Source organism: Oryctolagus cuniculus, chromosome 11 (assembly GCF_051225735.1).
Source record: "Oryctolagus cuniculus isolate XC-2025 breed Fujian yellow rabbit chromosome 11, ASM5122573v1, whole genome shotgun sequence".
Lineage (NCBI taxonomy): Eukaryota > Metazoa > Chordata > Mammalia > Lagomorpha > Leporidae > Oryctolagus > Oryctolagus cuniculus.
In genome coordinates, this window is record NC_142877.1 from 56,245,133 (window position 1) to 56,268,724 (window position 23,592).

The window sequence follows — 23,592 nt, forward strand, 5'->3', positions numbered from 1 at the left end:
TGGGGAAGTGGTCAGTCCTCGCTGGGCAAGAGTACCAGAGACCCTAGCAAGTGCATTTTCTTATTTCGTCTAGCTACTCGCTACCTCTAACCCACCCCGGGACCCCTCACCCCCCATCACGGGGCACTAGACCTGTCTTCCCCGTACTACAAGGGACGGAAAGGGCAAAGCTGGAAGGCGGAGAACTGCAGCTTGTCTTGGTACTGCTCTCAGGGTCCCCGAAGAACTGCGCCTTTAATAATCCCGCAGAAGGCGGCATCCTTTTTTCCCCCTAGTAACCAACGCGGCATGAATTTCCAAGTCCGTTTTGTTGTCTAGTCTAATCCTCTTCTCTTAAATTTCAACTCTTGCCTGAGGCCAGAAGACGGATGGGAGGAGGCAAGGGGCTGGCTTTCCCGAGAGCGACTAAGCGACGGGTTACTAAGGAACTCAACTCTGGTGGAAAATGAGGGAACCCGCGCCCCCAAGAGGCCCTACCACCTGGCGCGCAGACCGCCCCCACCACCAACACGGCGGCGGCGTCACGTGACGAGCGGCGCGGCCGAGACTACAACTCCCAGCGCCCCGCGCGGACCGCGACGTTACGTAGCCCTTGCTGATTGGCCACCGGCGATATTTGAAAGGAGGGGCTGGCGCGGAAAACGAAGGTTTCCTTTGGATCTTGGCGGAGCGCTCAGACCGCCGCGTTAAGTCCTGGCCTGAGCCGGAGGGAGGCTTGTGAGGCGGTGGGGCCCGGGGAGACTGGCGAGCTGTGCGTACGGGCCGAGGTGAGTGGGGTCCGCGGCGCTGGCCTGCGGCAGAGGCGGAGGGTCGGGAGGCCTCAGGCCGGCGCAGGGAGCGCCGAAGAGCTTGGCGGAGGCGTCCGGGTGGGACTGTGGGCCGGTGGGCTAGCGAGGAGCGGGATCGGTGTGGAGGGGGAAGAGCGGAGACGAGAGTTGGCGGCGAGCGCCCTGCGTCCCGGCTGGGTTTTTTCGCGAGAGGACTTCTGATGAGATTCTCCGCCTCCTTGTCCCACGGGCCTCGGAGCGCCTCGCCGGTCCTCGCCGCCCGCTCCACCATGACTCTTCCTGCCTTCTCTGGTTACCTGCCGTCTTTTCCCTAGCTCTCCGGAGCCATGAGGAGCCTCAAAGGAGCCGACTTCGGGGCCCTGCTGAGCAGCCAGAAGGGAGCTGCGGAGTTGCTGCCTGACTTGAAGGTGCGCGAGCCGACTGCCCCGAGACACACGCCTGGCCTTCAGAGCCGGCCTGTTAGACTCGTGTTTTGCCTTTATTGATCGCTATTTCTGAACTGTGTTGTTGTTAGGCGGGTGGATGGAGAGACTGGGCTGGGTGGCGGGACGCTGGCGACTGGGAATACACTGCAGATCTCCTGCGTGAGTGGCAGGCACTCTATGACTAGGCCATCACACCACCTCCCAGGGTGTCCATCAGCAGGAAGCTGGAGAGCCCAGGCTCTCTGATGTGTGTCTGTCTTAGCCAATGGCACAGCCTCTGGACCAATGCCCACCTGTCGCTTTGCCTTTTTTTTTTTTTTTTCCTAAGATTTATTTCTTTGAAAGGCAGAGTTAGAGAGAGAGAGGGAGAGACAGAGAGAGACAGAGGTTTTCCATCCACCGGTTCACTCCCAAGTGGCCACAACGGCTGGGGCTGGGCCAGGCTGAAGCCAAGACCCGAAGCTTCTTCCGGGTCTCCCACATGGGTGCAGGATCCCAAGCACTTGGGCCATCCTCTGCTGCTTTCCCCAGCGCATTAGTAGGGAGCTGGATGGGAAGTGGAGCAGCTGGGACTGACCCAGAACCAAACCAGTGTCCGTATGGGGTGCCAGTAGTGCAGGCTGTGGCTTAACCCACTACACCACCACGCTTTGCCTTATTTTGAAGAGAGAAATACATAGGAGACCCTCTAAAGCAACTCTATTTCTGGTTTCTTTCCTTGCCTCTTCTCCTCAAGCCCCATGCGTGTTTCTCCTTTTAGGAGTTCCTGTCCAAGCCTCCAGCTGGTTTTCCAAGCTGTCGATCAGATGCTGAGAGGAGACAAGTTTGTGATGCCATCCTAAGGGCTTGCAACCAGCAGCTGACGGCCAAGCTGACTTGCCCTGGGCACCTGGAGAGCCTGCTGGCGCTGGCAGAGCTAGCTTGTGATGGCTACGTGGCATCGACCCCCCAGCGCCCTCCCCTCTACCTGGAACGAATTCTTTACATCTTACTGCGGAACGTTGCTGCACAGGGAAACCCGGAGGCCACGCTCCGTCTCTCCCAGCCCCTCCATGCCTGCTTGATGCAGTGTTCCCGCCAAGCTGCACCCCAAGACTATGAGGCCGTGGCTCGAGGCAGCTTCTCTCTGCTTTGGAAGGGAGCGGAAGGCCTGCTGGCACGGCAGGCTGCGGTTTCCGCTCGGCTAAGAGCCTTGAGCTTCCTGGCGCTCTTGGAGGATGGAAGTACTCCTTGTGAGGTTCCTCACTTCGCCTCGGCCACAGCCTGCCGAGTAGTTGCTGCCCATCAGCTCTTTGATGCCAGTGGACATGGTCTGAACGAGGCGGATGCGGAGTTCCTGGGTGAGCTGCTCTCCAGGCATGTGATCAGATCCTTGGTGGGTGAGCAACAGGCCTCTCCTGGTCCTCTCTCTCCCCAGAGGGCCCTCTGCCTCTTGGAGCTCACCTTGGAACACTGCCGGCGCCTCTGCTGGAGCCGCCACCATGACAAGGCTGCCGGTGCGGTGGCGAAGGCTCAGGGTTACCTCAGGAGCACCAGTCTGGCTCCCAGTCTCCAGCTGTGCCAGCTGGGGATCCAGCTGCTGCGGGCTGGGGAGGAGGGGCCCCAGGCAGCGGCCGCGCTTCTGACCAACGCGTCCGCCGTCCTGAGGAACAGTCTGCAGACCCCGTCGCCCCCGCTGCGCGCCCTGTACGAGAGCTGTCAGTTCTTTCTGTCGGGCCTGGAGCGAGGCACCAAGAGGCGCTACGGAGCCAATGCTCTTCTGAGCTTATTTGCTTTTCTTGGAGAGTACCGCTCCCTTATCCGGCAGCTGCGGGATGGTGATGTGAGTTACGGGCCTGGCGGTGGGCTGGGTGTAGTCCTAGGGACTCAGCTTTGGTCTGGGGTCTTTGGCACAGCCTCAGAGCCTGGCTTCTCCTTGGTAAGTTGCTTCCTAGACCATGCCTGGTCGGCCAGCAACGCCCTAATTCACCCTGAGAGCAGCAGGTCCTTTTTTTTTTTTTTTTAATTTATTCAAACACAGTACAGAGGAATAGAGGGTGGGATTCCTCTTCCATCTGGTGGTTCACTCCCAGCTTCAACAGCCAGGTCTGGGCCAGGCCAAAGCCTGAAGCCAAGAATTCCATCCACATGGTGGCAGGGACCAGTCTTACGCTTGGAGCTCACTCTGTGCGCCTCCGAGCAGCCTCCCCGTTCCTCCCTCCCTCAGGTGTGTAGGGACTCCCCCAAGCAGCAGCAGTCCTTGCTTCAGACGCACTTTCAGGGCCTTCACCTCTACACTGTGGTGGTCTACGACTTCGCCCAAGGCTGTCAGGTACCAGGATGGGGTCCTGCCCCCAGGGCTCTGGGGTTGCTCTGGCTTTGTGCATGGGGAGGGGTGGAGGAAAGCTGCAACCCAGCACGACCACCTCCTTTCATCCTCAAGGCCCTCTTGTCTCTCCAGGAGGCTGACTTGGCTGAGCTGGCCCAGCTCGTGGAGAGCTGCAGATCTCTCGTCGTCTGGATGCTGGAAGCCTTAGAGGGGCTGTCAGGCCAAGAGCTGTCTGACTACGTGGGGATGACTGGTTAGTGGCCGGGGCCCAGGTGCAGGGTTCTTGGCGGGGGGGGGGGGGGGGGGGTCGTCACTCACTAGGCAGGTGTTCAGCACTTGCTGGCTGGTTCTGACGCTGTGGGCTCCAGGTGGCTTATGGAGGCAGTGGAAGAGATGCTTCTCCGTGTCATTCACTGTGTGTTTCACAGCAGTTGAGAAGTGATGAGGCTCACTTACAATAGCAGGCACTACTAACTTGTTTTTTTTTAATGCTACTGATTTCTCAAAATTTTTATTTAATTGAAGGCTGAGAGAGACAGAGATCTTGTATACGCTGGTTTGTTCCCCAGATTCCCACAACAGCCAGTGCTGGGCCAAGTCTAAGCCAAATCTGCTACCTCAATCCAGATGTCACACATGGGCATCAGGGACCAAGTATCTGGGCTATTGTGTGCCGCCTCCTAGGGTGTGTGTTAGCAGGAAGCTGGAATCAGAAGCGGAGCCGGAACTCAAACCCAGGTGCTCCTGTGTGGGGTGCAGGTGTCCCAAGTGGTATATTAACCACTGTGCCAAGCACATTCTTCTCATTGACTTTGAAATCTGAATTGGTATTTATTTCATGGAAATGTTTCTACCCAACACGCAGCTTCATGATTTTTCAATATATTTATGTATTTTTAAAAGACTCATACATTCATTTGAAGCGGACAGTGAGAGGGGGAGAGAGATCTTCCATCCACTGGTTCACTTCCCAAATGGCAGCTGGGACTCAAACCAGCACTCCAGGGTGGATGCTGGCACTGCAGGTGGCAGCTTCCCTAACGACAGCCCCTTATATATTTAAATTTGAAAGAATGTTTACAACTTAAAAATTTAAAAGCCAGGTAAAAGCATTTATGTGAATCAAAATTTAAATTATGCAAAAAGCCCACAGGGAAAAGTCTTCCACCCCTCCTCCTAGTCACCCAAATTCCTTCTCCCAAGGCAACCAGTGTTCATTTCTTAAATGTCCTCCAGAGATGTTTCATGTCTATATAAGCCAGCATCCGTGAATACCGTTTCCCACCCTTTTATGTTGAGATACACACGCAAAAAGTGCATGGATCCTAAGCATACAGCTTGATGGAGTTTCACAAAGTGAACACACTTTGTAACCAACATGTGCACATCGCTTATATCCCAGAACCCCTCCCTGTGTGCCTTTGCCTCCAGCAACCACTATCCTAATAGCTTTGCCTATTTTTGTGCAAAAACTATGGCCCTTTGATTTATATCACATGCTCCCCAGGAGTTTAGTCATGCGAAGGCTCTGGAGAATTTTTATGTTCTCAGTGGTTGAACCAGGCCATAGATGAAAGTATGAGGAGTCACAGAAATTATGAGTATGAGAATTCTTGCCACAGAGTCCTGAAGAGCGACTGTTTTCCCCAGCCATCGGCATTGCTAGCCAGAAAGCTGTGTGAATGGGTTATTGGAAGGAATTCACTCATTTAACAAATATCTGCCGAGTACCCGCTGTGTGCCGGGCGGTGTTTTGAGTGTTGGATGTGTCAATAAACACAGATCCGTCCTGTTCCAGAGCCACATTCAGGTCTGGGGGGAAGATGGTAAACAATAGACTCCGGAATCGGTGGGTTCTCAGCATGTTGGGAAGTGGGGGGAGCAGAGCCAGGTGTCGTTTTGTGTGGGGTGGTCAGGGGAGTGACACGAGGAGCTTAGCCGTGTTGATAGTGGGGAAAGAACAGCGCATGCAGGCCCTGGCTGGAATGTTGGAGAAACATCCAGGAGGCTAATGTGGGTTCCCTGGCATTAAGGAAAAGAGGTCAGAGCATTTGCCTCAAATGGCGACCTGTGCAGCACTGTGCAGACAGACTGGCATGTGAGGAGAGATGGGCTCTACCTGGGAGTGCAGCGCCAGCCTTTATGAAACAGGTGCCTGGGGGCGGGGGGGGGGGGGGGGCTCGCCTCCCTGGAGTGGAGGGAATTGGCTGACTCAGAGCTCGTGTAATCCACTGAGTGGACCACAGGTTGAGCTTCTCTGTGCTGCTCAGCCAGAGAGGGTGGGAGGACCCGTTCCTATGGTTCCTTCTTGTTCCCTGCAGCCTCAGACACCAGTAACCTGGCCTACAGCTTCTACTGTCACAAGCTCTACTCTGAGGCCTGTGCCATCTCGGAGCCACTGTGTCAGCGCCTGGGCCTGGCAAAGCCAGGCACTTATCCCAACGTGCCTCCTGAAAAGGTAGGAGGGAATGCAGAGGGCAGCAGGGAGGTGAAATGAGCTTGAACCTGGCCGGGACCCCACCTTGGAGTAGCGTGTTAGCAGTTGTGTTGGCATCAGTACCTGGGCCAGCGTTTCTGTCACCTGTACTGTTACTTAATATTTTTCTTTAGATTGACTTTTTTTAAAGATTTATTTGAAAGAGTTAGAGAGGAGAGATAGAGGTAGAGGTAGAGAGAGAGAGAGAGAGGTCTTCCATCAGTGGTTCACTCCCCAGATGCCTGCAAAGCTAGGTCTGGGCCAGGCTGAAACCAGGAGCCAGGAGCTTCTTCTGGGTATCCCACTTGGGTGGCAGGGGCCCAAGGATTTGGGCCATCTTCCGTGGCTTTCCCAGGCGCATCAGCGGGGAACTGGATAAGAAGTGGAGCAGCTGGAATGCAAACTGGCACCCATAGGGGACGCCAGCATTGCAGGCTGGTGGCCTTATGTGCTGTGCCACAATGCTGGCCCCATATCTGAATACTTTAAAACCTGCCCCAGGGGATCCTTTGTGCAACTAGGGTGAGACCAAGCATCTTAAGCAAAGCTACCTGTGAAACGCTGGCCAACTGGGTTGGCAAGCAAGATGAGCCTGAGAGGGCCTTGGGTTTCATCCCGAGTGAGGGAGGGAGGAGCCTCTGAAAGGCTGGGAGATGTGACATGGGCCTCAGCTGGGCATCTTGGACTTCCCCGGCATTACTGGTGAGCAGGGTGCCAGGGACAAGCCTGGTACTGAGGCTGCCATAGTGGCCCAAGAGGAAAGGGTAGGCGGGGCCAGGACACTTGCTCGAGGGCTGGAGAGAGGTCAGTGGTGTGAGAAGTCGAGGACTGACCTGGTCAGCGACTGGCTGGGACGGAGGGAGAGAGGAGTGTCAGGGATGGCCCCCATCTCAGTCCCAGGGAAAGGCAGTGCCGTCTGCTGAGAGGAGGATGACCGGAGGAGGAGCGAGTCCTCAAGGCCATGGATGGTGACCGGGAGGGGAGTGTGCGATGGAGAGGCCCTCCAAGATCGAGGCACCCAAGGTGTTTAGTTCCTAGGTGTCTTCTGCCTTGGGCTGGGGGACGGATGGGGACAAGGGGACCACTTGCTGGCCCCAACCATGCGGTGTGGGTACCCGTGATGCACGTGACCTCTCACCTCACATACTCACTGCCTCCTCTCTGGTTTGTCCCATTCCCTTTCTGTGGTCAGTTGCACAGGTGCTTCCGGCTGCATGTGGAGAGTTTGAAGAAACTGGGTAAACAGGCCCAGGGCTGCAAGATGGTGACCTTGTGGCTGGCAGCCCTGCAGCCCTGCAGCTCTGAACACATGACTGAGCCAGTCACTTTCTGGGTTCGGGTCAAGATGGACGCGGCCAGGGCCGGAGACAAGGAGCTGCAGCTTAAGTGAGTTGCAGGGAGGAGCATGACTGGATTTCCCCTGGATGGGGGGGTTTGATACCTGTGGTCCTTCTTTCCATCCTGACATCTGGAGAGGTCGGTGATACCTTCACTCTTTGCTGTTGCCAACCACCGTGCCAGGTATTGGGAGTGTGGTGGCGACAGGCAGTGTTCTTAAGAGGGGAAGGCCTTTCTGAAGAAATGATGTGTGAGGGGAGCCCAAGGGTGGTGAAGGTCTCTGGGAGAGAATTCCTTGCAGAGGGAATAATAAATACGAGGCCCGAGGTGGGAACAGGCTAAGGAGCGGGCTGGAGAAAGCCAGCAGCTGGAGGGTGCTGGGAGCAGAGGCCCATCTCACAGGCAGGGGCAGGAGCTGGGCGGCGGCTCGCAGTGGCCAGCCCAGGACCACGTGGGTGACCTAGACCTCGCTGAGCTCCCTGCTGATGCTGAGCTGCCTTCTCTTAGGACTCTGCGAGACAGCCTGAGCGGCTGGGGCCCGGAGCCCCTGGCCCTCCTGCTGAGGGAGGAGCTGCAGGCTTACAAGGCGGTGCGGGCCGACACTGGGCAGGAGCGCTTCAACATCATCTGTGACCTGCTGGAGCTGAGCCCCGATGAGACGCCGGCTGGGGCCTGGGCACGAGCCACCCACCTCGTGGAGCTGGCTCAGGTGCTCTGCTACCACGACTTTGCCCAGCAGACCAACTGGTGAGGAGCAGTTGGGGGACCCTGGCTCCTCTCCCTCGCCCCCACCCCCACCCTTTGTGCAGCCAGTTTCCCTGACTACCTCTTTCATTTTCATTCTGGGGTCTCAGTCAAAGGGTGCGGCCGGCGCTGCTGTCCGGATGCAGGCTCTTCCTGGGGCCTGGTCTGAGTAGCAGGTCTGGCATGAGTGCATCTTCTCCCTACAGTTCAGCCCTGGATGCCATCCAGGAAGCCCTGCAGCTCCTGGAGGCTGTGCGGCCCGATGCCCAGGACGAGGCTCGGCTCCTGGACGATAAAGCGCAGGCCTTGCTGTGGCTCTACATTTGTACCCTGGAGGCCAAGATGCAGGAAGTGAGTGTGGTGCTGTGGGCGAGCACAGCTGAGCGCAGGCTTCTGGAAAGTCGCTCCCAACCCTGCTTTTCACCCTGCTCTCCCCACCCAGGGCATTGAGCGGGATCGGAGAGCCCAGGCCCCCAACAACCTGGAGGAATTCGAAGTCAACGACCTGAACTACGAAGAGAAGCTCCAGGAAGACCGTTTTCTCTACAGTAACATCGCCTTCAACCTGGTCGCAGATGCCGGTGAGGGTGGTGTGACCTCCTGGGAGCAGAGCAGGGATTCCAGGGATTCCCCAGTGTGGGACAGCCTGGCCTCTAGGGTGGGAGGGTGGCAGAGAGGGCAGAAGGTGTTACGGAGAAAGCCGAGTTCCCTCCAAACAGCCCTAGCTGAGCAAGTGGTCCTTTTCTTCCAACTTCATAGCGCAGTCCAAGTGCCTGGACCAAGCCCTGGCCCTGTGGAAGGAGGTGCTCACAAAGGGGCAGGCCCCCGCCGTGCGGTGTCTCCAGCAGACCGCGGCCTCGCTGCACATCCTCGTGGCCCTGTATCAACTGGTGGCGAAGGTAAGGGGCAGGTGCTCAGGGAGGCCCAGGCAAACAGGGCCAGCCCGCACCCCCAGCTCCCTCACCTCTTCTGGCCTGTGAACCTGCAGAAGAGAAGCCACACAGCCCAGACACCAGACGTCAGAGCGTCAGCTCTGTCTCCAGTCTCCCTGAACCTGAATCCAAGCCACCATTTGCTAGTGTGTGACCGCACGCTCCTTCTTAGCCTTCTGAGCCCAAGTGTCCTTACCTCAAGTAAAGGGAGGAGTAATACTTCCTCATGGCATGGTTAGTGTTCTGTGCCGTGATGCAGATGTTTTGTGCCACCTCGCCCAGCTCCTCCTGACCCTCGGCTGTCCTAGCTATGCCCACACAAATGCTAATTATCCAATCATTTGCAACCTATGTACCCAGAAACACATAGATGCCAGTTTTACATTTTCACATGTGATATTACTCCTAGAAACTCTTCTGTGGACCCCACACGAGAAAACTGAAAAAACAAATCGTACATAAAGGTCTTTTGTAGCTGGGAGCCTCAAAGCCGTCTTTCCAGTCCAGGCGGCCTGGGAAGGTTCCTTAGCCTCCACTTGCATCTTGCCTCTGTCATGTGGCTGTTGTGTGAATTCACACAACAGTGTAACCCCCATGGGTCTTAGTTTCTCGTGCCATGAAAGTGGGATTAGAGTTGCATGAAGATGAGTGGGGTTGCTGCAGTAAACCTCACTTGGTGTGTGGTTCGTGGTAATCACTCGGGATATCTTAGTTGTTGCCAATGACTGGCATGTAGGCTTGAAGACAGGAGTCAGCATGGTGGCTTGCAGGCTCCCTGAGGGTGGCTGATGGGTGCTCCCATCCAGACCCTGAGGTTGGACCACAGTCCATGGTTCCAGAAGCACCGGGAAGCAGGGGTGGAGTGGAGGCTCTCGCAGGAGCCGGGTGAACACGTTGCTTCTGCCTGGGCAGCCCCTGCAGGCTCTCGAGGCCCTCCTGCTTCTGCGGATCGCCTGTGTGACACTGGGGGACCACGCGAAGGCGACTGGCTCCTCCTGCCACCTCGCCCAGCTCCTCCTGACCCTCGGCTGCCCTAGCTATGCCCAGGTGAGTGCCCAGTCGGCTGAGCCTGGGGTTTGCAGGGGCACATGGCTCTAGAAGCCCCTCTTTGCTCCGAGAAGGCGGGAGACTGAAGAGCAGCTTGGCTGCCGTCTGCCGTCACGTCCACTGCAGCACTGCAAAGTGTGGAGCAGCGGGGGGACCGGAAGGAGGAGGTGTCTTTCTCCTTCCTGCAAAAAGCGCTGTTTAGGTCTCAGAGATTCGGCCCCAAGAATGTACTGCAAGTCCCGGGGCCCAGCTGACTGTCTCCGCCAGCGGAAGCTGTGGCTCATGTAGACTGTTGCGGATCTCCTAGTTGTTCTTGCCTCCTGTTTCTTCCTTTTCCTGACTCATGTTTTGACCACCTTCCCCGGAAGGCGCAGGTCTGATCTTACCCCTTTCCCACTAAGAACTCCGTCCTGGCTGGCGCTGCAGCTCACTAGGCTAATCCTCCACCTGCGGCGCCGGCACACCGGGTTCTAGTCCCGGTTGGGGCGCTGGATTCTCCTCTTCCAGTCCCGGTTGCTCCTCTTCCAGGCCAGCTCTCTGCTGTGGCCAGGGAGTGCAGTGGAGGATGGCCCAAGTCCTTGGCCCCTGCACCCACATGGAAGACCAGGAGAAGCACCTGGCTCCTGGCTTCGGATTGGCGTGGTGCGCCGGCTGCAGCAGCCATTGGGGGGTGAACCAACAGGAAAGGGAGACCTTTCTCTCTCTCTCACTGTCCACTCTGCCTATCAAAAAAAAAAAAAAAAAAGAAAGAAAGAAAAGAACACCGTCCAGACTCTGGGTTGCACAGCCTTCATGGTCTGGTGGGCACCCTTCCTGCTTTTCCTCCCGTGAACTGGTGCCACCCGTTACTTGGAATTCCCTGTGTGTGCATCTGCTGGTGGTCTTTGTCCCCCATCCTCAGTGTGCTTCCTGGTTCCCCTCCGCCCTGTTTGTCTTCTAGCAAACCTTTGTTTTCAAGGCTTAGCTCAGTTGCCGCCTCCTTCATTTTCTGCTCCCTCTTCGAGCGTAGAATCCTCTGCTCAGCGTTGGGTCCCCATGGCCCTGGAGAGCGCTCATGGTATTGGGTCACTGGTACGTTCACGTCCTCTGTCCCCACGCGTGCAAGCTGCCGGATGTGAGGTCGTGCCTGCTCTATTCCGCTTTGTCTTCCTCGTGATAGGTGAACATGTCAGCGAGTGAGTGAGTAGCTCCTAGTCTTCAGAAAGTTCGGGGAAGAGACATGCCCACCTCCCAAACTGGGTTTGATGCTGGACTCTGGCTTCTCACTTCAGCTCCCTGCCAATGCAGACTCTAGGAAGCAATGGTGATGGCTCAAGTAACTGGGTCCCTGCCACCCATGTGAGAGACCTGGATTGGGTTGTTGGCTCCTGGTCTTGGCCTGGCGCAGTCCTAGCTGTTGTGGGCCTTGAGGAGGGAACCAGTGGATGAGAGTACACTTTCTCTGTGTGTAATCTCTGCTTCTCAGAAAGAAAAAAAGAGTCCATGGAAACTTTTTATTGTGGAAAAATTGGAATGGATTCTAAAACTCTACACCAAAATAAACTTACCTTTTTAAAAAATAAACATTTATTTGAAAAGCAACGTGACAGAGAAAGGTAGGCAGAGAGATTTCCCATCTGTTGGCTCACTCCCCAAGAGGCCACAATAGCCAGGGCTGGGCCAGGCTGAAGCCAGGAGCCAGGAATCCGGGTCTCCCACGTGGGTGGCAGAGGTCCAGGTACTTGGGTCATCATTTGCTGCCTTTCCAGGCACATTGGCAGGAAGCTGGACCAGAAGCAGAGGCGAGACTTGATCCCAGACGGAGATCATCCACCTGCTGGTTCACTACCCAAATGGCCACAGCAGCCGGGCTGGGCCAGGCCAAAGCCAGGGGCCAGGTGTCCTGTGTAGGTGGCAGAGGCCCAAGCACTTGGGCCATTTTCTGCTTTCCCTGGTGCATCTGCAGGGAGTTGGATAGAAAGTGGAGTAGCCAGGACCCCAACCAGCCCCCCAAAACTTATCTTGTCATTGCATTCTCCCGCAAACTTTTGGAGTACCCTTGTGTTGGAAGTAATTTGATGTTAGTTGTGTACTTTACTTGGGGATGTCTGAGTCTGGCTGCCTTTCCTCCCAGTTTGCTCACCGCGCCTCTGATTGCTTCCTTAGCTGTACCTGGAAGAGGCAGAGTCAAGCCTGAAGCACCTGGATCCAAGCAGCGACACGCACCTGCTCCTCTCCCTGACCTGTGCTGTGCTGCGCAGCCAGCTCTCCTGGGCTCGCCAGGAGGTATCTCCCACTTTCCTAACCCCTGAAGGGCCTGGGTGGTAGAAAGGTGTCAGGAGTTTCTGGACCACATCTGGTTGCTGAGGTTTCCATGGCTCCAGGCAGGATGTCCATACCCTGAGAGACAGTGATGTTTCCCAGCCTGGCCGCAGTAGATTCTTTTCCAGTTTCCTCAGGGCCATGGGGGAACGTCTGCCCTGTGACCGGAAACTGGGAAGGCATTGGAGACCCAGGCTAGAAACCCAGTGGGATCCTAAAGGCCTGTGTTTTCTCTAAACTAGCTGTGTCCCTGGCCGCGCCTCCTGGCCACTCAGGCCTGAGCTCCCCCGTGTGATTGTTACCGATCCCCAAGCAGGTGGTTGGGCCAGATGCTCCCCCGAGCTTGCTGCGGCTCTGAAAGGCTCACCTGGCACTCTGCAGCTCACTTGCTTGCTTTCTCGCTCGCTCTCCCAGGTGACTGAGGGCATCTCCCTGCTGCTGTCCGTCCTTGGGAATCCCGCCCTCCAGAAGTCATCCAAGGCGTGGTACTTGCTGCGTGCCCAGTCCCTGCAGCTGGTGGCTGTCTACCTCAGCCTCTCCTCCAACAGCCTCTCCGACACCCTGCGGGAGCAGCTCTGGGCCCAAGGTGAGAGGACAGGGTGGACCGCCCTCCTTAGGCTGTGGGAGTAGTGTGCCTTGCTCCGCTGCTGCCATCTGTGTGGACTGGCCTCCCTTGCACCTGCGTGGAGTAGGCCTGGGGTCACCTGCTATTGGTGGGTGAATTACTGACTGCTTGGAATACTGGACTGAAAAGGATCCTGCGACCCCATGGCATCGCAGAGGGAGAGCGCTGCCGTTGATCAGCTCTGTGCCTCGGGGCAGAATGAAGAGAGCGGCAGCGTGCTCTGCCTGTCCCCGTAGCTGAAGGTGGCAGCGTCCTAGCTGCATCATCCTCTCTCCGCTCCGCCCCGCCCACTGCAGGCTGGCAGACGCCCGAGACGGCGCTCATGGACTCCCACAAACTGCTCCGGAGCATTGTCCTGCTGCTGCTGGGCAGCGACGTGCTCTCCGTTCAGAAAGGAGCCGTGGAGACAGCGTTCCTGGACTACGGTGAGACTGAGGAGGGCAGCGGTGCCCTGCAGGAGTGGGCAGCTGGGGTAGGGGCCGACAGTCGCATCTCCAGAGGATGCGGGCGATGAGCGACGGTGGTCTTCTCCTTCCACCTTGCTGCAGGGGAGAATCTGGTACAGAAGTGGCAGGTCCTCGCGGAGGTGCTAAGCTGCTCGGAGAAGCTGGTCTGCCGCCTGGGCCGCCTGGGGAGTGTGAATGAAGCTAAGGCCTTCTGCCTGGAGGCCCTGAAACTCACCACAAAGCTGCAGATACCACGCCAGTGAGTGCAGGGGATTCCGGCCCTGAGCAGCAGGTGTCCTTGGCCACGGATTTCCAAATGATTCTGAAGATTGCTCATTAAGAGGGGCTGGTGGGAGAAGGCCTCGTGTAGCTAAATAAGGGCAGAGTCAATCCAGGCGAGCTGTCTTCACTTCCTGTAGCATTCTTCTGTTCCTCAGGGTGTTCGTGTGCATTGTAAACCAACAGGGCACCCGTGTGTTTCCCTGAACCTGTTTGCCCATGGGGTCCTTTTTCTTCCTTCCTTCTTTTTTTTTTTTTTTTTTTTTTTTTTTGACAGGCAGAGTGGATAGTGAGAGAGAGAGACAGAGAGAAAGGTCTTCCTTTGCTGTTGGTTCACCCTCCAATGGCCGCCACGGCCGGTGTACCGCGCTGATCCAAAGGCAGAAGCCAGGTGTTTCTCCTGGTCTCCCATGGGGTGCAGGGCCCAAGTACTTGGGCCATCCTCCACTGCACTCCCTGGCCACAGCAGAGAGCTGGCCTGGAAGAGGGGCAACCGGGACAGAATCCGGCACCCTGACTGGGACTAGAACCCGGTGTGCCGGCGCCGCTAGGTGGAGGATTAGTCTATTGAGCTGCAGCGCTGGCCCCTTCCTTTCTTTTTTTCAAGATTCACTTATTTGAAAGACGCAGCAACAGAGAGAGAGGGATAGACAGAATTGAGAGAGATGTTTCTATCCACTGGTTTACTTTCCAAACGCCAAAAACACCAGAGTTGGGCTAGGCCAGGCCAAAGCCAAGAGCCTGGAACTCCATTCTGGTCTCCCTCATGGGTGCAGGGCCCAAGGACTTGGGCCATTTTCCACTGCCTTCCCAGGAGCATTAGCAGGAAGCTAGATCGGAGGTGGAGCAACCAGGACTCCTGCCAGTGCTCTGATGTGGGCTGCCCGAGTGGCAAGTGGTGGCCTAACCAACTGTGCCACGGGCCGGCCCCAGGGATCCTCTTGAGTTCCGCAGTTCAGGAAACCCTGTCCTGAAGTGCAGGGCTGAGAGAAGTGCGGAGGATCCCAGGGAGCCTTTACGTTGGTTTCGGGAGTGAAGGCCTTTTGGAGTCGAGGGAAGAGGTGGCTGGTTGGGGAAGGGGCAGGCAAGCAGAGGGCTCCACTGATGGCTCTCTCCCGCCAAGGTGTGCCCTGTTCCTGGTGCTGAAGGCCGAGCTGGAGCTGGCCCGCAGTGACGTCGACCTCTGTCAGTCGGACCTGCAGCAGGTGCTCTTCCTGCTCGAGTCCTGCACAGGTGAGCCGCAGTGTGAGGGCAATGCAGCTGTGTGGGGGCTCCTTTTTTTTATGAATTATTTATTTGAAAGGCACAGTTACAGAGATAGAGATCTTCCATCCGCTCAGTTATAGAGACAGACCTTCCCTCTGCTGGTTCACTCCCCAGATGGCCACAGTGGCTGAGGCTAGGACAGGCCAAAGCCAGGAGCCAGAAGCTGCTTCTGTGTCTCCCATGTTGATGCAGGGGCCCAAGGACTTGGGCCATCTTCCATTGCTTTCCCAGGCACATTAGCACGGAGCTGGATTGAAAGAGGAGCAGCTGGGACTTGAACCAGTGCCCATATGGGATGCCAGCATCACAGGCGGCAGCTTTACCCATTATGCCACAGCGCCAGCTCCTCTTTCAAATAAATAAAAATCTTAAGAAATCCCTGGGAAAGGCATGTTATGAAAATAAATGCATGAATGACAATTTTTTTTTTGCACCAAAACAATTCTTTTTAAAAATACTGATTTATTTATTTGAAAGGCAGAGCGATAGAGACAGGGAGAGAGAGATATTCCTTCCCCTGGTTCACTCCCCAGATGGCTGCAACTGCCAGTTCTGAAGCTAGGAGCCTGACACTTGATCTGGGTCTCCCACATGGGTGCAGGGGCACAAACACTTGGTCCATCTTCCACTGCCTGCCCAGGTGCATTAGCAGGGAGCTAAATCAGAAGTGGAGCAGCCAGGACTTGAACCAGTGCTCTGATTTGGAATACTGGCATCACAAGCAGTAGCTTAACCTGCTGCTGTACCACAATGCCAGCCTGTAAACTTACTTTTTAAATCCATTTTTTTTTTTTAAAGATTTTTAGTTATTTATTTGAGAGGCAGAGTTACAGACAGAAAGAGAAAGAGAGGTCTTCCATCTGCTGGTTCACTCCCCAGTTGGCTGCTACAGCCAGAGCTGGGCTAGTCCATAGTCAGGAGCCAGGAGCCAGGAGCTTCTTTCAGGTGGGTGCAGGGGCCAAAGCACTTGGGCCATTCTGCTGTTTTCCCAGGCCATAGCAGAGAGCTGGATCTGGAAGAGGAGCAGCTGGGACTAGAACCGGCACCCATATGGGATGCTGGCACAATAGGTGGCAGCTTAGCCCACTACACCAGCCCTTCCACAAGCTTTTAAAAATTATTTATTTGAGGGGCCAGTGCTGTGGCGCAGCAGATAAAGCCATCATCTGCAGTGCCAGCATCCTATGTGGGTGCTGGTTTGATCCAGCTCTCTGCTAAGGCCTGGGAAAGCAATAGAAGATGGCCTTGGGCCCCAGTACCTATGTGGGAGACCCGGAGGAAGTTCCTGGCTCCTGGCTTCGGATCAGCGCAGCTCCGGCTGTTGCAGCCAATTGGAGAGTGAACCAGAGGATAGAAGACATCTCTCTCTCTCTGCCTCTCCTCTCTCTGTGTATCGCTGGCTTTCAAATAAATAAATCTTTTAAAAAAATTATTTGAGAGAAAGATACCCCACACACATACACACACAGAGCTTCCATGTGCCGGTTTAGTCCCCAAATGCTTGCAACATCCAGAACTGGCCTAGGCTAAAGCAGGAGCCAGGAAACCAGTCCAGGTCTCCCATGTGGGTGGCAGGAGCCCCATGACTTGAGCCATCACTGCTGCCTCCCAGGGTCTGCATTAGCCAGAAACGGAGTCAGGAGCTGGAGCCAGGTATCAGACCCCGCACTCTGGTGTGGGCTGCAGGTATCCTAACTGGTGTCTTAACCACCAGGCCAAGGGCTGCCCTCTGCACCCCTCCCCCCAGCCATGAACTTGTCATCGTCTGCTTGGGTGTGTGGCGTCAGCCCCTGAGGTAGCTGAAGGCTCCAGGAAGCGCTTGCTACCATCTGCACTGCTTGTTCTCTCCGCAGAGTTTGGGGGGGTGGCCCAGCACCCAGACCCCACGAAGAAGATCCACCTGCAGAAAGGGAAGCAGCAGGCCCGGGCACCCCGTGCTCCAGTGCCCTTGGAGGAGGAGCTCTTCCTCAGAGGCCCTGCGCTCGAGCTGGTGGCCACGGTCGCCAAGGAGCCGGGCCCCGTTGCGCCTTCTGCCAACTCCTCACCGGTTCTGAAGACCAAGCCCCAGCCCAGCCCCGGCTTCCTCTCCCACGGCGCTGCCTGTGACTGCCTGCTCTGCGCCAGCCCTGTGCTCTCAGCGGTCTGTCTGCGCTGGGTGTTGGTCACAGCAGGGGTGAGGCTGGCTGCGGGCCATCAGGCCCAGGGTGTGGATCTGCTGCAGCTGGTACTGAAGGGCTGCCCTGCGGCCTCCGAGCGCCTCAGCCGCGCGCTCCAAGCCGCCTTGAATCAGAAAGCGCCCCCGTCCCCCGTCCCCAGCCTCTCGGATGAGATCTTGGCTCAGGCCTACACACAGCTGGCACTGGAGGGCCTGAAGCAGCTGTCGAGCAAAAGTCTGGGGAAGGTGTTCGAGTTGGGGCTGAAGTTTGTGGCAGTGCGGATACACCAGCTGGAGCCCTGGCGAGCCAACCTGCTCCTGATTCAGGCCCTTGCAAAGCTAGCCGGTCTCAACTGCTGCACTACCCAGCTTTTTGCAAACTCCTGGGGCTGGCAGCCACCCTTAGCTAAAAGTCCCCCGGGCTCAGAGCCTTCTAAGACTCAGAGCCACAAACATTCTGGACGGGGGCGCCAGCAGTCAGCCCCTGCTCCCGTGCCCCTCCATAATGCCGCTCAGAAAGGCCTGGAAAGTGGAGGAGCACCCTGTACACCTAAGCCTCCAGGCCGGGTCCGGCCAGCTGGCCCCCGGGTTCCTTTCACTGTGTTTGAGGAAGTCCACCATACAGAGAGCAAGCCCGAAGTTCCCCAGGCCCCCAGGGTACAACGGAGAGTGCAGACGCGCCTCAAGGTGAGGTGGGACTTGGCTGGGGGGGGGGGGGGATGTTTCTGGAAGAGAGGGCTCTGCAGAGCAGGTGCCCCGGGGGGCCACAGTCCTTGCCATCCACAGGATGTTCACGTCTCCCACAGCAAGACAAGTGCACGTCTCTGTTTCAGACGGAAGGCAGCTTCCTTAGTTCTGCAGCCCCTCTTCCTTTCACCCTGCCTCCCCACCTCCTGTCGCTCCTCCCACCCCACTGGCACTGCCCTGCTGGACAGTGGCAGGTGCAAAGCGGGGAGCTGATTGTTCAGTTCTCTGTGACGGCCAGCGCTGCCTGTGCTCCTACAGCACCACCTGCTGTCCTAAGGCATCCTGTCCCTGAAGGCCCCTCGCCCTCTCCCTCTCCCTGCCGTCTCAGGTGAACTTCAGCGATGACAGTGACTTGGAAGACCCTGTCTCTGCCGAGGCACAGCTGGCAGAAGAGCCTAAGAGACGGGGCACCTCTTCCCGGGGCAGGGGCCGGGGCCAGGCTCGGAAGGGCCCGGGCTCGAAGACGAATGCCCTGCTTGCCCCAGATAGTGCCCCTGGTCTGAGTGGCAGGACCCGGAGGGCCAAGAAAGCGGCCTTGAGACCGCATGAGGAGCAGGGCCCCGAGGTCATGAGGACCATTCCTGAGGAGGAGCTGGCTGACCACACCTTGGAACTGAGCTTCGAGATCCTGCGGGGCTCCGACGGGGAAGACTCGGCCTCAGGTAGGGCGGCGAGGGCCAGAGGCAGAAGGTGTGTGTTCCGGGGCTCGCCCTGGAGCCGAGGCCGAGGAGTGACTGGCACCCAGGGGTACAGAGAGAAGGTGCTTTGTTGGCCCCGAGGGACCCAGCTGTAGAAGGGAGAACAGCAGGGGCTGGCGGGAGGTGGAGACTGAATATTTACATTCTCCCCAGGTGAGAAGGCACAGGCCCCAAGGCCTGATGCAGCCATCGGGGAATGTGAGGTGCTAAGGCGAGACTCCAACAAGGAGGAGCTGCCCGTCCTGTGCCCGGACAAGGAGAGCGCAAAGGAACTTGGTCCCCGGATCCGACAGCCCTCAGGCCCTGTAGCCATTGGTAAGTGACTGACGGTTGAGGTTTGCTCGGATGGAAGGGCCTGAGCCTGTGTCTGTCCTGCCTGTGGTTCCGGCTTTGGCTCCCCCCCTGGATCCGGTAGCCCTTGAACCTGGGTTTGAATCCCGGCGCTGTCTACCAGCTGTGTGCAAGTCACTTGAGCTCTGAGAGTCTGTTTCCTTCCCAGTAGAGTGGGCTTCGGGGAAGGTACAGGGAGCTGCAGCCTGTGCGGCCCACCTGGCACTTGCTGTGCGTGAGTGGTGGCAGAGGAGACTGGGGATTCACCTGCAGCCAGTGTCCTGACCTTCTAGGTCTCTCCGCCCTGGACTCCCTGTGTGACTCCCTGAGCGTCGCATTCCGTGGGATCAGTCACTGCCCTCCCAGTGGGCTTTATGCCCACCTCTGCCGCTTCCTGGCCTTGTGCTTGGGGCACCGGGACCCCTATGCCACTGCCTGCCTTGTTGCTGAGTCTGTCTCCATCACCTGTCGCCACCAGCTGCTCACCCACCTCCACAGACAGCTCAGGTGAGTGCCCGCCATCCCAAAGGCTCGTGCTGGGGCAGCCTGTGGTGGGGAGGGGGTCCACACGGTGGAGGGGGGCTGACCCTCACCTGTGTTACTGCAGCAAGGCCCAGAAGCATCGGGGAGCCCTGGAAGTAGCGGAGCAGCTACAGGGCCTGAGCCTCCAGGAGAGGCCTGGAGACGCCCCCCTGGGCCGCGTCCAGCGCCTCTTCTCCTTCAAGCCTTCAGGCTCCAGCCACTTCCCTCAGCCGGAGAAGGAGCACTTTCGGGAGCGCCTGGCACTGCTCCCCAGTGGTACGGTGGCCAGCTGCTGGCCGCACTCTGTCTCTCGGCTTCTGACTTTGTATAGAGTTAGCAGCCAGTTCAGTGTCTGCCTTGAGGTGTGAGTGGTGTTGTCAGGGGGCTGCCCACGCAAGCATGAAATGGGTCAGCAGGCGATCTGAGCGCCTCTGTGGGCGGGGCTCTGTGGGGGTTGCTGTGAGGAGCACACAGAGCTGTTCAGGCAAGGCAGAGCGCCTTGAACCCCAGTGGCCAGGGAAGGCTCCAGAGTGGCCTTGAGTGAGGGACGGGGCTGAGTGGAGCAGACAGGGAAGGGGCTATCTTGGAACGACTGGAATGACTGTGTTCTGTGGCAGGGGTGACGGTGTGTGTGTTGGCCCTGGCCACACTCCAGCCTGGAACTGTGGGCGATACCCTCCTGCTGACCCGGTTGGAAAAGGACATCCCCCCAGTCACCATGCAGATCCCCACCGCCCACTGCAAGGTAGGACTCCTGGGCCGGGCCAGGCCCCTCGTCTCGCTGCTCGTGTGCCGGGCCTGGGGATGGAGAGGGGGCTGTCCCGCGGCAAAGCGGAGCTCTCACAGCCCCGCCTCCCAAAGCTTCCTCTGAGTTCAGCCCTGAAAGAGTTCGACGCGATCCAGAAGGAGCAGAAAGAGAACAGCAGCTGCACGGACAAGCGGGAGTGGTGGACGGGGCGGCTGGAGCTGGACCAGCGGATGGAGGTATGTGCCCTGGGACTTCTGGACAGAGGTCCTTCCACAAACACAGGCCTCCTGGGGAGGTCCTGGGGCACATTTTCAGATGCCCGCATCCCATGCTCCAGTGCCTGGGTTCTAGTCCCAGCTCCACTTCCAGGCCAGCTTCCTGCTTATGCGCACCCTAGGAGACAGCAGCCGATGGCTCAAGTACTTGAGTCCCTGCCGCCTACTTGGGTGTCCTGAATGAAGCGCCTGGCTCCTGGCTTCAGCCTGGCCTAGCCCTGGCCATAGGGTGATTTGGGGAGTGAACCACTGGATAGGAGATCGCTGTCTGCCTTTCAGACAAAGACACAAACAGTGGGCAGTGAAGGCTAAAGCCAGGAAGCTGACACTTAAGCTTTTTCTTATGTGTATCTCCCCCCACCCCGCCCAAAGATTTATTTATTTATTCAAAAATGAGAGCTAGAGAGAGGGGAAGAAACCAAAAGAGAGATCTTCTATCCACTGGTTCACTCCCCAGATGGCCGCAATCACCAGGCAGGGCCAGGCCAGGTCAAAGCCAGAAGCTAGGATCTCCATCGGGGTCCCCAGTGTGGGTAGCAAAGGCCCAAGCACCTGGCCCATCCTCCGCTGCCCCTCAGGCCACTAGCAGGGAGCTGGATTGGAAATGGAGCAGCTGGGACGCAAACGGCACCCAACCTTGGGAGCCAAGATTGTGGGTGGTGGCTGCAGCCACTGGGCCACAGGCCGGCCCCTTGTGTGTATCTAAACTTTGCATGGCTAGAGCCCTTTCAAGTTTGGGGCTGTTGTATATATCAAAATTTATTTATTTATGTGCGCTAAACAGCCTTGATTCTCCAGGAGTCTCAGCAAATGGCACAAAGATGAGCATGAGAAACCGGCTCCTCATCTCCCAAATGCCTCCCCCACGCAGGCTCTCATCGCTTCCCTCGAGAAGGCCGTGCTGGGCTGCTGGAGGGGGCTGCTGCTGCCGGTCGCGGAGGGGCCCAGCCTCGCCCAGGAGGCCGCCCTCCTGCTGGAGCCACTGCAGGAGTGTGGCTGGAAATACCCGGACCCCACTCTGCTGAAAGTGAGTGCAGAGAGCAGGGAACAGGGAGCAGCGGACACAGGGGAATCCGGCGCCTGCTAACCGCTGTTCCCCTGCAGGTCCTGCTCAGCGGGGCCGGCACCCTCACCCCACAGGACGTTCAGGCTCTGGCCGCTGGGCTGTGCCCAACCCAGCCGGAGCGAGCCCGGGAGCTCCTGAGTGCGGCCGTAGGACGTCTACAGGGCCAGACTGTCCCGAGCAGCAGGCACCTTGTGTTGGTGCTAGACAAGGTGGGAGCCGGGCAGGGGGCAGCGTCTGCTGGTTATGCCGTCTCCCGCTGTGTCCCTCCTACTGCTGGGTGCGCCTGGCCGGGGACGGTAACCTCCAAGTGCTTTTTGTGCAGGACCTGCAGAAGCTGCCGTGGGAGAGCATGCCCTGCCTCCGGGCCCTGCCGGTCACCCGGCTGCCCTCCTTCCGCTTCCTGCTGAGCTACTCCATCATCAAAGAGGTGGGCTTCAGGGCGGGCCCTGGGGGCTTGGCGGGGGGCACCTGAGGAGACCGGGAGACCCGAGGGGCTCGGGAGTGGGACAGACATGGAAAGGGGCGTGGGTTTGTTGGGGTCTGGGCTTCCTGGTGAGACCAAGGTCCCAATCACCAGTGTCTCCTCCCCAGTCCGGGGCCTCATCCGTGCTGAGCCATGGGGTGGATCCTCGAAGCACCTTCTATGTCCTGAACCCTCACAACAACCTGTCCAGCACAGAGGAGCAGTTTCGAGCCAATTTTAGCAGGTCAGGGGGAGAGGGCAGGAAGGGGGGGTGACATACAGGGGTGACCTGCCTTCTCCACACCCCCCTGACGCAGCCAAGGCGCAGTCCACTCTGCCCCCTGCCCCTCCGCCACCTGGCTGCTGTGTGCAGCTCCCCGTCCTCACTCCTGCCCTTTCTCTGCAGTGAAGTGGGCTGGAGAGGGGTCGTCGGGGAGGTGCCGAGCCCCGAACAGGTGCAGAGAGCCCTGACAGAGCATGACCTGTACATGTGAGTGCTGGGCGTGGAGGGGGAGGGTGGCCCCAAGGACGGGGTCGCCTTGAGACTTCAGAGCCTCTGGAAACACAGGCAGGGGCCTGGTCCTGCCAGGTCAGGGCTCAGCTCACTTCCTTCTGCCTTAGCTACGCAGGTCACGGGGCCGGGGCCCGCTTCCTGGACGGGCAGGCTGTCCTGCGGCTGAGCTGCCGGGCGGTGGCCCTGCTGTTCGGCTGCAGCAGCGCAGCCCTGGCTGTGCACGGAAACCTGGAGGGGGCTGGCATCGTGCTCAAGTACATCATGGCTGGCTGGTGAGGCTCGGGGGCAAGGCCGCACCAGGGCGCCGAGACTCCTGCTTCTTTCCTAGGGCGAACCTGAACCCTTTGGTGTGCCGCCTTCCTCCCCTCCTAGTTCCCCAGCATGTCTGGGCCTTTAACCCTTACCCACTGCTGTCCCCCTCCTGGAACGGAGGCCAAGGGTTCAGCACTCTCCGCCCACCCATCACCATCTGTCAGGCTTCCCTGTGTGTTGCCTGAGAGCCCTCACTTTGTCTTTCTTCTTTTTCCCAGCCCCTTGTTCCTGGGTAATCTCTGGGATGTGACAGACCGCGACATCGACCGCTACACGGAGGCTCTGTTGCAGGGCTGGCTGGGAGCAGGCCCCGGGGCCCCCCTACTCTACTACGTCAGCCAGGCCCGCCAGGCTCCCCGACTCAAGTATCTCATCGGGGCCGCGCCTGTAGCCTACGGCCTGCCTGTCTCCCTACGGTAACAGCTCGCAGCCCTGACTCGCTGGGAGAAGCCGTCTGTGACGGTTCCAGCTCTGCACTTAGGCTCAACCTTCCAGAGAAATATTTTACAGTGATTTTCCCCAGTGTTTTATATGAACTATTTCCCTTCAATTTAACCTTGTGTAATAAAGATATTATTTAAACTCAGTTGTGTGTCGTTTATCCGAGAATAGCTAAAGAGAAGACAGCTGTCCTTTTCCCACCCTGTAAAATGGGACAACTTGGGAAGAAAGGCCTGGCTGGGCCTCAGAGCTGAAGAAAAGGGCTATCATGAGGGACAGGTTTTTAAGATTTTTTAATTTCGGGGCCATCATTGTGGTATAGTAGGTTAAGCCTCTGCCTGTGGTG

At 57.8% G+C, this 23,592-nt stretch overlaps 1 protein-coding gene across 2 annotated transcripts; it reads left to right on the forward strand.

The window, feature by feature from the left end:
- Positions 1-633: 633 nt before the first annotated feature.
- Positions 634-23,391, forward strand: ESPL1 (extra spindle pole bodies like 1, separase). Of its 2 annotated transcripts, none has more exons than XM_008256509.5 (31): positions 634-767; positions 1,103-1,195; positions 1,974-3,035; positions 3,420-3,524; positions 3,654-3,774; positions 5,843-5,979; positions 7,190-7,383; positions 7,843-8,082; positions 8,286-8,430; positions 8,522-8,660; positions 8,839-8,978; positions 9,924-10,058; positions 12,204-12,323; positions 12,774-12,945; positions 13,281-13,409; positions 13,533-13,689; positions 14,833-14,942; positions 16,829-17,817; positions 18,206-18,539; positions 18,729-18,890; positions 19,199-19,412; positions 19,513-19,703; positions 20,045-20,172; positions 20,289-20,411; positions 21,322-21,477; positions 21,555-21,725; positions 21,839-21,943; positions 22,108-22,223; positions 22,386-22,469; positions 22,601-22,765; positions 23,024-23,391. In XM_008256509.5, the coding sequence occupies exons 2-31, from the start codon at positions 1,115-1,117 to the stop codon at positions 23,223-23,225; spliced, it is 6,327 nt and encodes a 2,108-aa protein (XP_008254731.3). In that variant the 5' UTR covers positions 634-767; positions 1,103-1,114; the 3' UTR covers positions 23,226-23,391. The 2 variants fall into 2 exon arrangements, with proteins under 2 accessions (XP_008254731.3, XP_089164540.1); XM_089308414.1 differs by having other exon boundaries at positions 22,609-22,765.
- The last annotated feature ends 201 nt before the right edge of the window (positions 23,392-23,592 follow it).